Genomic DNA, 12,393 nt, shown 5'->3' on the forward strand with positions numbered 1-12,393 from the left:
ATCATATTGAAGGGAAAAAACAATTACAATAATATTTTTGATCCAGCCTTTTAATAAAACAATTGGCGACCCTTGACCTAGGTAATAAAATAAGATACCCACAAGGAATCCCGATAATTCAGCAAAGGCTAATCAGAAATAGTTTTTGACACGGTTTTGGAATTTTTAAAGTCGAGTTTCTAATGCTCGTATTTAGTTATTTTCCATTATACCGAAATGCAGACCGATAAATACACTTTCAAGACATAAGGTTATGTCATGCATTGCTTTAATTGTGAAAATGCAGTTTCAGTCGTCGTCGTACTTGCGTCGAACCTGCGAAAAACAAATCGCGCATCTCTAGGGTCATCGACCACTTAATCGTCATGCGATTCATCATCGTAGTAAGTAATAAGTGTGCACAAAAAAATGTTAGTAAACAAAAACGCATCATCGACTAACGTAACGTAGGATCGATCCACTGCGCGCGTGCGGAAGTGATCCAGTGGCGGCGCGAAACGCCACACATGTGCACAACACGCGTAGCGAGCGCAACGCAGCGCGACGAGTGACGAGTGAGGAGCGACGTGCGACACGTCCCGGGACCGCGCGGCTCGGCGGCGAGTGCGTGCGCTGCGACTCGGCGCGCGGCCGCGGCCAGACAGAGACGGCGCGTCGGATGCGGAGAGCCGGCAACGTAGCCGCGCGGCCGGAGGTGGGGGCACAGCGGACGGCCAGTGTGGCGGCGGCCGGCGAGCGTGTGGCCGCGCCGCCGGGCGCAATTTTTTCTTATCAGGACGGCGCGCGTTCTACGTTCGACTCCTTATCGACGCGGTCGTCTCGCGGTGGACGGCTCTCGCGCGGCTCGCACAAGTAAATAGCATCGCGGCTCAGCGCGGCGCGAGCGCAATCCGCGCGCCGCTGCACGCAGTATTTGAATACTCCCGCGCGCCGCGGTCCAACTATCGCGGCCAACTATTCGCCGCTGCCAAAAAGAAAATATTCTCGCGACGCGCGCGCGTTATCACTACGCGGACCACCTGTGGCGCTCGTTTTGTTATTCGCAGATATTTGATTGCACGTGCGAAAATCGCAGACAGTGAACAAGCGCTCTGATCTGATCTGATCTGATCTGATTTTAAAACAAAAGTGCGTGCTCCGACTGCGCCGAAATGGCATCGGGACTGTGACCGACTGCCATGTCGCACAACTCGACGATGTGTCACACTATGTAAATATGATTTTGTTATTGGGGGTGCGAAAACGGTCGTTTTTGTTTTTGTTTTGGTTTATTTTTATTTTGTGCATCGTATGGACTCTATAGTGATTTGTGCAACCGAACTGGATTTTTGTGATTTTAGTGTTCGTTGTGCTTTGGACTTTATGGACAATAAGTGTGATTTGTGCAAATCATAAACAAATGAACATCGCCTTACATAATAATAATAAAATATTTCTACGAATTTATACTATTGTGACATAAACAAAAATAATCATGATTTTGCTATTCCGGTCGCAGATTTATTTATTTCATTTTTAAATTATTATCGAAACATCTAATAATAATAAATATCTAATAATAATAAATATTCCTTGTTTTCTGTAATTCTGTAAATAAACAAAATTCGCATATTTTTTTAAAAAGTCAATAAAAGTCCTAAATTTTAAATTCCCCGTTTAATTAGAACATATAAACTTAGCAATACTTAAAGATTCGTTGCTCAACGCAAAATAATCTAATTGATTTTTAGTGGTTAGTAAAAATCTTTATTTTATGTTCAACTGGAACGTCAAAGTTGAGAAAATTAATCCAATTTCATTGAATATATTTTGCTTTTATAAACGATTTTTAGTGTTATTACGTAAATAAAACAAAATTTGTTTTTTCTTTATTGAGTAAAAATCACGATTTTATATAATAACTTAGTTATCCGGTAAATAAAACAATTCTCAATTAATTTCTTTCTTCCTTGAATCGGTAAAAATCACAATTTTATTATTTTATGTTCAATTGTAGTATCGAAACTTAAACAAAATAATAATATTTTAATAAATATTCTTGCTTTTTTCACCGCTAAATTATTCGTTCGATTTTCAGTGTTATCATATAAATATAAATAAACAAAATTCGCGTTTAAATCTATATAAATAAACATTTTTTAATCTTACGTTTAATTGGAACGTCAAAGTAAAGCACAATAATCCAATTTCAATAAATATTTCTCAACGCTTTGTTATATTTACAGAATAACACAAATTTTGTGTTATTCTGTAAATATACAAAATCGTGTATATTTTTTTCTTTAATTAATAAAATCATGATTTAATAATATGTTCGATTAAAACGTAAAAGTTAAACAATATAATCAAATTTTAATAAATTTTTCAAGACAAATTATCTAAACAATTTTAGTGTCATTCTGTAAATAAACAGAATTCGCGTGTAACTTGTTTTTTTTCTGTGGTCGATAAAATCATGGTTTAAGCATAATATAACATTCAATAATAATAAATGAAAATTATTTAAAAAATATATTGTTTTTTTTCTATAATCCATAAAAATCGCGATTCTTAAAAATCAGTAATATTTTAATTTACGACTTACTGTTCCTTAAAAATCATGCTTCTCACTGAATTTGATAAACTGAAAATCGCCAAAAATTATGAAAACATTCTTTTTTAAAAATAATTAGCGTGTTTATATAATAAAATTCGTGAGTTTAAACGCCTTCGCTTCTGTGCTTCTGCGCCTGTAAAGTTTTATTTTCATAAAAGTATTTTTTTGTTTTCGTAATCGCATTTCGCCGCGTGTAGCATAGCACCGTCGCGCTCTACGGCCGAGCGGCGAAGAAAAGCTCGCGGCCCGCCGAAGCGCCGCCGCCCCACCCCCACCCGCCTAGAAAGTCGTGTAAACAAATGTGTAAATCACGTGTGTGTGGTGTTTGTGTGCGTGCGCCGCGACGCGCATGCGCCGCAACTGTCACTAGCGCGGTTCCGAACCGCCGGTTCGCGACTCGGATAAATTGCCGACTTATTGATTTTCGCGACCGACGCGCCGCGCCCCGCGGCCCTATCTACTCACCCACGATGCACAACATACGTAGCGAGAAAATATCATTTTTTTGTGTTCCGAATTTCATTTTTAAATTATGAACAACGATGGTAGTTCGATGCGATCGGAGCGACGCCATGTTGGACAGACAGGTGGAGCAATCTAGCGGCGCTTTTTCGCAGTTCGCGGTTTCGCGCGCGCTCTCGGATTCTCTCGAGCTTGTTCAATGTGACTATACAGTCGAAATCCAACAGTGTTTGATAGAAAAATAACCGTTAAATTGAATCTTTGATATCGCCAAGTATACGACACTTGATATCTCGATACTAAAAAAAAAAACACGTGATGCCATTGAATAACAGTAGTATACATAGAATCCTTTTCAGGACATTGTGGGAACGTAAAATATAGTAACAAAGATAGTTCCATATGACTCGATATGTTATACTTAACAAAATAGTGCTTAATCTCGTTCTAATGGTTTAAAGTGTGCAACAAATGCCTTCAATCGCTCTAGTGATAACAGCCTCACTACTTTAGTATCGAGATATGGTCCTTCGACTGCGTTTCCTTGGATCGAAAGTGTTGGATTTCCTCTGGAGTCTTCGCATCGAACATGTTCAACGGCTCGGTCGTAGGGATAGGAACCCGCGGAAGCCCTACCCCGGACAGAGTGTGAACGTTGGTGCGTTTTTCAGGGATCAATCGGGCGTGCAACCCCAGCATCAATCCCGCGCTTATCACCACCACCGGCTCCAGCAGCAGCAGCAGCAGCAGCAGCAACAGCAACAACAGCAGCAGCAGCAACAACAACAGCAGCATCAGCAGCAGCAGCAGCAGCAGCAGCACCAAGGCCAGGATCAGTTCGCCCTGGTGACCGCCACGCTGTGGGGCGCCGCAGCCTCCAGCGCCCCCGCCGACCACCTGCCGCCCTCTGGCTACCGACTCGCTGCGCCCGGGTGAGTAAACCGACGAAACGTGACAGTGCTCCATAGTTGTGACAGTGACGTCTTCGGCGAATCCGATGACGCAAAATAGTGACGAAATGTGTATGTGTGGTGTGATTGCAATTGTTTGAGTGGAGTGTTCAGAGACGTATCGTCTATGATATTCTAAAGTAACCGAGTAGTTTTCGTGGTGCTACTCCTCTTGGTGTCATCGCCTTCTTTGAACAAGGTTTGTGTTTCTGTGGAGATTTTAGAAGCATAACCATTGTAGGATAGTCACTATTGACAAGGTTTGAAATACATATTTTTCATAGCCATATACTCGCTGGTTTATGTTAAAAGTTTTCTAAGACACAACTAACATGACATAATATTCTAAAAGCTGCCAATTTTAATGGATTTTGAGTGGCGATACTGTGTCCAGAAAAATAAAACTTTTAACAAACACCATAAATTTAATAAGCCAACACTTGTGACATACATTGCTATAGAAGAAAATTAAAAAGCACTACTCTCAACGTATTCTAAGCAAACTCATATCTTAGTCACTAAATCTTGGTTAGAATATATTCTTTACTTGAAAATGATCAAAACAATACCTGCAATCTGCAGTGGCCCCAAGCTTATTGGTCATCGTAACATCTACTTTCTATTGTACTTATGAATGATTGTCTTTACGCATTTCTTTTTATAAAAACAAATTGCCTTAACGTCTTTCTCTAGTTCTCCAGCGCTACATTTGTGCTTCTTTTGTCTTGATTTTCATGTTTTTATTGTCGAAATTCGATTTTCACCATTGTTTTTGTTTCACCGTATAATCTCCCAACATTTCATTGACACGGTGTGAGAAAAAGAGTGGGGGGTGGCGTATATCGACCGGTCGAGTTGCCAACGCTGTCCTTATCTAATCGCATGCGTCTCGGCGGTGCATCCCGACACATTTGTTCTTCTTCTTGTTCATGCCTCTCCTCGTTCGTGAGAACTTGTTTTTTTTCATCGTTTCTTCTTTTCCTTCTTCTTCTAAAACGTCAACCATTTTTGTGGGATCGGAATGCTCCTCGGCGATATCGTGTGAAGAATGCGTTCCACGCACCGGCGGTGCATTGTTCGCCAGCGGTAATTGAACCGACTGAAGGAATTACATATACGGAATCTGACGCTGTAGTGAGAGTACATACTTACACATATGAAGATGAGATGATTAGTAGCAATGTGAATGTTACGACCTGAGAATGATGAATGTTGAATAGTTCGACTCTAGATAAACTAAAAATCTTCGTTTCGATGATGTCACTCTGTGTTTACGTTATTTTTTAATGGGATTACATAAACTGCGTGGGTGATACATACACTGTATGTATTCAGCAGATTATCGTTTTTTTAATTTTTATGTTCATGTCTCTCTAAAAAGGCGTACGTTTGATAATACCGATTCTTTCGATCAATTAATGCATTGCTTTATGGGGCGATTTTTAACATATATTGTATGTTAAAAAAATCAATCAACCAAACTATCAAATGATTATTGATATTATGTTTAATTTAAACAGTTATTTATGATTATAATAATAATAATAAAATTCTTGCTGCACCAGCAAGAACAAATCAATGGTTTACTATGCTCTTTTCAGAAATCACAATAGGTATATTGCGTCTATTCAATTATTTTATACACGTACAATACGGATGTATTTATAAAAAGGTGTATGTTTAAGAATACCAATTCTTTTGCCCAAAAAATCATTGCTTTTTTTATTGTTGTATCCTGTTTTTCCTGTGATTACTTATGGTTATTGATTATTGAACCATTGAAAATTGGAAATACTATTATATACTTGTTTTAGTAATGTCGCTCTAATAATGAAATATTTTACTCATCTCCACATTTTTACAATGATGATGGTAAAATAGTATATAAATATATATCACTATACGCATACTTTTACCCTAAAACTGTTTCAAAAATATGTTTAACAATTAAATTGATTCTGGTGACTGATTTTTTAAATACATAAAATGAGTTGTTAGAATCATATTGATTGTATATACTATCTTGACTTGCGAGATTAGCGCTCCATTGACTGTGATTTCTGAATTACAATTTTCTTAAGCGTTCATTAATTAAACAAAGTGAGTCGCACAAATTCGTTAAGGGCGAAATAGCGCAGTCAGCAACGTCTCAGACTAGTAAATATGAGGTTGCGGGATCGAGCCCCGGCAGCGGCACTCGAATTTTTATTTATAAAAATGCGCTATTATTAAAAAAACCGGCCCCAGCTGCATTGACATCTATTGATTATAAATTGTGTAGCACATAATATTTTTTTAATTAATAATATAGATGTCACTGATTCCCAGACTTTCAGTCTGGTGGTTAGTACTCATTATGTCTGATTGACTTAACATATTTGCCCGTTGTAACGCATTGGGCTTACGCTTACATTAGGTTACAACGAAAATAAATAAATTATATAATTGTTTGAAGTAAATATATAGATATCCTGTTGCTATTTTTAACCCAATTTAGAATAATCATATCTCTGACGTGCAGTTATTATTTTATTTTGTATGTACTTAAAGGTGATCCAACTTCAGTTTCCGATTTAAAAAAAAACACAAATTTGATGGAACATTTAATGTATTTCAATTATAATGAAAAATATTTTCATTTAAATGGCCGTTTCTGAACCTTTTGCAGCAGCCGATCCTTTCGATGACTTTTTCGTACATTTCGAGCGGTATTTCAACGATTGTTGGTTTTTAGGTGCTCCAACGTTTCGGGTTTGTTTGCGTAGACACGACATTTATTATAACTTCACACAAAAAAATCCAACGGCGGTAAATCGCACGATCTTGGTGGCTAGTTGACGTCACTAACGGGAACTTTTAACGCAAAACATGTCTTCCGTTGGAATCACATGTCTTCCGCATCCATATATTCGATTTCGTGACAAAAATAATCGGTTATTATGCGCCTATAGCGCTTATCATATTGACTGTGCTTTCAAAAAAGCAAAGCCCAATGACGCCGCCTGACCACAATGCGCACCAAACAATCACATTTTGGGCATGTAATGTCTCTCGTGAATCTCATGAGAATTTTCCTCACTTCATATGCGGCAATTTTGCTTATTAACATACCCAGAGAGGTGCAAATGTACTTTAACGCATCAAAGCATCAACTTCCTGCTGCTCTAACGCTCAATCTGCGTCAATTCTTCATCTCTAGGTTACAATTTCTCTCTTGCTTATGAAAGCCCTCTTCTGTTAGACATAATGTTACTTGTAAAATATGATTTTTAGATGAATTATCTGCAAGTAAGTGTTTTTTTTTTGTATTTCTACATTCATTTTCAATCTATTTATCCATTAAAAACAATTCAAAGAAATCGACACGCTCCTGAAAATCATCTGTAATTTTTGGTCTGACTCATTGCCTAAGAAAAATTGTCATTGTCTATTCCATTAAAATAATTCATAAGCACTTCTAGCAGGTTAATCAATAAATAAATGTTTATATTCACAGAAATATTATATTCATAGTAACGCAAATGTTTTTTTGTCAAATAAGTTATCATCGTCAACCACGTTATGATTAAAAAAATAACTTTTCCTTATAACTGCAATTGTTATAAGCACTATCAGCTGTAGTTAAAAACAGTTATTGAATTTATTTATATGCTGTCCTAAAAATTGTTTTAAAACTGATTTTACCACTAATTTGAGTAATTTGGTAATTAAATCTTTTTACCGTAATATATTGATAGAAGTATCCCTGAGTATCTAACAAAATAAAATACTGGAAATTGTATCATCAAGTAATTAAAAAAAGCTTCAGAAAATATATTTTAACTGCAATGGTAAAACCATTTTTGGCATGACATACATGCCTCTGGACTTCCAAGTGTTAAATGTTCATATTTCTGTATTTTGACAAAAGGTGACATTTTTTCACGTCACTGAAATAATTATAAATGTATATATTGCCATCTTTATATACATGTTTAAGACTTGATTACGATCGTACGATATGTTTATAAGCTTATTTATATTATATTTAACCCTTGAAAATCCGTGAATGGTATGTACTTTTTTATTTTTTTTTAATATTTTACTGTACTTCCAATTGTTATTAATCCATGTCATGTAAAACTCACGACTTCGTGGCAGATTTTTTTTGTATCACAATTTTTTTTAATTGTTTGCTTACATTGGTGATGCTCATTGCTATGAAAGAAAGTTCAAAACTTCTCAGCTCGTTCGTGCGTCTTGAAACAATTAGTCTCATACATAAATCTGTCAAACACTCGATGAAAAGTACATTTCGTCGAGGCGTTCTCGTGCATGCTATGCTGCACACGTGATGCATCCAGACCGCGTGTAAACACAGCTCCTATCGTGTAAACAAGTCGTCGTTACAGATTTCAGCCTGCACGCACGCACGACAGATGGTCCAGACGCTGAAAAAGGGCAAATTGAGCTATTTTGTTGAAGGTCGAGCGTCTGGCACCCGACGAACCATGTAAATAAGATGAGGACACTTTGTAAAGTGTCCAAATCTGGATCCTGTTAATTTGACGTTATCGCGTGACACGCTCTCCTGTAATTGGCCACTGTGGCCGATAGCTATCTTGTCCTTCCCTCCGTAAAGGAACAGTCACGGTGTTCGGTTACACTTAGGTTCTGCCAGTGGCGAAGCGTGAACTCGGAAGGGTCTCGGCAGTCAATGAAACCCTCCAGCGCCCTACGGTGATGATTCACCCCAAACGAGACGGTTGTTCGATATTGCTCGATGACCCGCACGTTCCTCCCGAACGAGCTCGCGTTACGTGTATTGTCTGGTAATTAACCATTTGGGTCACGCCAACATCGGAATGCTAGAGCGAAGCCCTATATACAAAAATGCTTAAACTTTAGTTTTAATCTGTGAGCATTTTGAACGCTCTTTTCTCATCAGATATTGTTCTAGAAATTCTGCAAAACTTCAATATTCTTGCATCATCCATGGTGCTTAAATATAGATTTGGAATTCTCGAGATATACCCCTTATAGTTGACGTGTCCCTTAATTAAAAGCCAGATCATGGGGGAGCATGATGCCATCCATTTTTCGAGGGTTCGTTGATCCGCCACATTGCGCAAGGGGTGATTCGATACTTTGCGGCCTGCATATGTCCACATTTGTTACCTAATGTTGATGTCTGAAAGACGCGGCGAAGTGTTACACAAAAAACGCACTGACCGTGAAAGCTTCTTATGCTAATTCTCCTGTACTTCTTCTTCATGTCGGCGACTCAGCGTTCGTTTTGAGAGTCCAGTGAGTCACACAGAGTGACCCGACAAAAGGGGTTGCTTTGCGATTTTGATCTGCAAGAAAAAGAAGAAAATCATGCCACATGATAGATGCGTCATCCGCAGATTACATTCGATTCATTTCGCTCAAAATCTGCTGCTACTTTCAACAAAATTTATCCTTAGGGCATAACCAGTGGCGCATCGTAAAGAGGTCTAGTTTTTAATGTAAATATATACACTCATTATATACTTCGTTTATTATTAACTGTGTATATCTGTATTCAAGAAACAGTTAATAAGAAACGAAAGCTCATAAAAAACTACTTTAATTCAGAAATCTTTTCTGGATTTTCTTTATCATGAGAAAATATTCTCGCAGGGGTGCAGATTTAGTGGAAATATATCAAACAATTTAATTTTCACCTAGGTATTGAGGAAAGTATACCACAAATATTATTAAAATATAAGGAGAATTTCCACTTCTTTTTGAACATATGAGAATTTTTGAAATCACACGCAGATTTTATCTTCTCGAACATAATTCTGAGGTCTTTCGTACGCAGAATTTACTTAGCAGCATTTAATTTAGCAATTTTTTTCAACTTGTTTATTTTTACATAGGTAATAAGATACGTCCGACACAAATATTGAAATGTAGAAAGAATTTCCACTTCTTCTCGAATGCAATTCTGAGGTTTTGTACGCGCGGAATTTTCTTTGGTGAATTTTTTCAACTTGTTTATTTTAAGAAAAATCCACCACAAATATTAATGGAATGTAGAAGAATTTCCGCTTCTTCATGAACTTAATTCTCAGGTCTTATACATTTTTTTGCAGATTTTTTTATTGGAAATATCTAATCAGTAAATTTTCACCTAGGTAATAAGAATAATAATAATTGCAAAATAGGGAGAATTTCCACTTCTTCTCAAACGTAATTCTGAGATTACACACGCAAATTTTTTTATTGGAAATATCTCTAACTGGTTAATTTTCACCTAGGTGATAAGATAGGTCTTCCACAAATATTATGAAGGGAGAATTTCCACTTCTTCTCGAACATAATTCTGAGGTCTTACACAAGCAGAATTTAGTTTACAGGATTTTATTTAGCGAAATTTTTCTAACCATTTATTTTCATCTAAATAATAAGAGAAGTATACCATAAATATAATTGAAATGTAAAAAGAATTTCCATTTCTTTTTTTGAAAATATCTAACCAATTAATTTTAACCTAGTAATAAGATTCTACCACTATTGCAATGTATAGAGAATATCCACTTCTTCTCATAAATATTTTTAACCGGTTTATTTTCAACTAAGAAATTAGAAAAATCCACTACAAATATTATTTAAATGTAGGCACAATTTCCACTTCTTTTAGATCATAATTATGAGGTCTTACACACACAGAATTTTCTTATTTTTTACAAAAAAAATTTTAACTATTTATTTTCTCCTAGGTAAATAAGAGAAGTCCACAAGAATTTCCACTTTTCACTTTTCTCCAGTTTTTTTTGGAAATATTTCGTAACTGGCAAATTTTCACCTAGGTAATATACAACATAAATATTATTATAATGTGAGAATTTCCACTTCTTCTCGAACATATTCTGAGGTCTTACACACGCTTAATTTATTTTAAAGCATATTCTATAATGAAAATTTATTAAATATTTATTTTTATCTAGGTAATAAGAGAAGTACACCACAAATATTATTAAAATGTAGGAGCAATTTCAACTTCTTCTAGATCATAAAACTTTATTTCAAAAATAGCATAAAGATACAATAAATGCACAATACTGGTTCATAACCATTTCCATCGCTTACACTTCTAGATCATAATTATGAAGTCTTACACATGCAGACTTTACAGCATTTTCTTAATTGAAAAGTTTCTAACGATTTTTTTTCACCTAAGTAATAAGATAAGTCCACCATAAATATTATTGAAATGTAGGAAGCATTTTCACTTCTTCTCGAACTTAATTCTGAGGTCTTATACAAGCAGATTTTTTATTGGAAATATCTAACCAGCTAATTTTCACCTAGGTAATAAAGAAAGTCCCCCACAAAATTATTAAAATATAAAGAGAATTTCCACTTCTCCTCAAACGTAAGATTTACTTTACAGCATTATCCTTAGTTAAAAAAATTGCAATCTGTTTATTTTCGCTTTTTTTTATCCACTTCTTCTCGAATGTCTTATATAAGCAGAATTTATATTTTTTGATAAGTCCATTGGTAATATAGCACTTTCCGATCGGAAAAGGTAAACGGCTGTCAGCAGATGAGTCATAAATCATTTGGATGCTTCTGAAAATTTGCAAGTCATTGACATTCAACCAAAAGCTAAAGTTTATAATGCCCATGCCTCTCGTTTATAAATAATATAAACAAGAGTTGTCTCAGGATATAACCTTGCGGAACTCCGAGAGTTATATTCATACAACGCGACTGAATTTGGCTTTCTCAAGAATTAATTCAATAATAATGCGACCAATTAGTCCTTGATTTCTTTGACATTCTTTCAAGAAAATAGTGTTTGTTGTTGACTTTTGTGCTAACTATATAGATATCTACTAGTACTTTACTACTAAGCCTCGCCCAAGCTTACGCTATGTTACGGAATATGGCGTCATGTCTTTGAAAGTTAAAAATATATTATAAAGTTCCATAGTTCTTGATGAACATAATTGCGTTGACCTATCAATTATAGACATGATAAGCTGTGCATGTTTCATGACGCCATAGCTCACCGTACGAGAGTTTTCGCTGATTTTATTGTGTATATTTAAAATGAATTTTACTGTACATATTTTGTAATAATTCTGTTGTTTTTTTAATAATTAGTTAAATCTATATATATATATATGTAATTTAGAGGTAGGGTTATTCCGCCACTGGTGTCAACATTGCCTACTGATCTACCTATCGTCGAAACCCGCGCTGAAGCGGAGGGTAAACAATCTAAAGCAGGTGTTGTCAGTCAGGGTGGGTAGCTTTGGGCACGAGCTGCAGCTTTTGACTCCCTAAACCCCAGCTTTGCTCCCCATGCCATGTGGAGTTTTCAACCCGACAGATTGCTCACACCTTTTGATCTCTTGTCCGTGTGCG

At 36.2% G+C, this 12,393-nt stretch overlaps 1 protein-coding gene and 1 long non-coding RNA gene across 3 annotated transcripts in view; one reads left to right on the forward strand and one right to left on the reverse strand.

Annotated features, from left to right (window-relative positions):
- Positions 1-715: 715 nt before the first annotated feature.
- tna (Zinc finger MIZ domain-containing protein tonalli) overlaps positions 716-12,393 on the forward strand; it is a 29,584-nt gene continuing 17,906 nt past the window's right edge. The window contains exons 1-2 of one of the 2 annotated variants that reach the window (XM_088198864.1): positions 716-1,210; positions 3,730-3,990. In XM_088198864.1, coding sequence (XP_088054990.1) covers positions 1,179-1,210; positions 3,730-3,990 — 293 coding nt within the window. In that variant the 5' untranslated portion in view covers positions 716-1,178. The remainder of the gene's footprint in view (positions 1,211-3,729; positions 3,991-12,393) is intronic. The other variant, XM_088198863.1, reaches the window with a different exon arrangement.
- Positions 3,417-3,703, reverse strand: LOC148230134 (uncharacterized). The gene is made up of 2 exons (XR_015811519.1): positions 3,594-3,703; positions 3,417-3,493 (listed from the first exon to the last, which is right to left on the reverse strand). It is a non-coding gene; the product is annotated as an uncharacterized LOC148230134 (long non-coding RNA).

The sequence above is a fragment of the Plectrocnemia conspersa genome, unplaced genomic scaffold (genome assembly GCF_051122295.1).
Source record: "Plectrocnemia conspersa isolate PC_06_02 unplaced genomic scaffold, ASM5112229v1 ptg000011l, whole genome shotgun sequence".
Lineage (NCBI taxonomy): Eukaryota > Metazoa > Arthropoda > Insecta > Trichoptera > Polycentropodidae > Plectrocnemia > Plectrocnemia conspersa.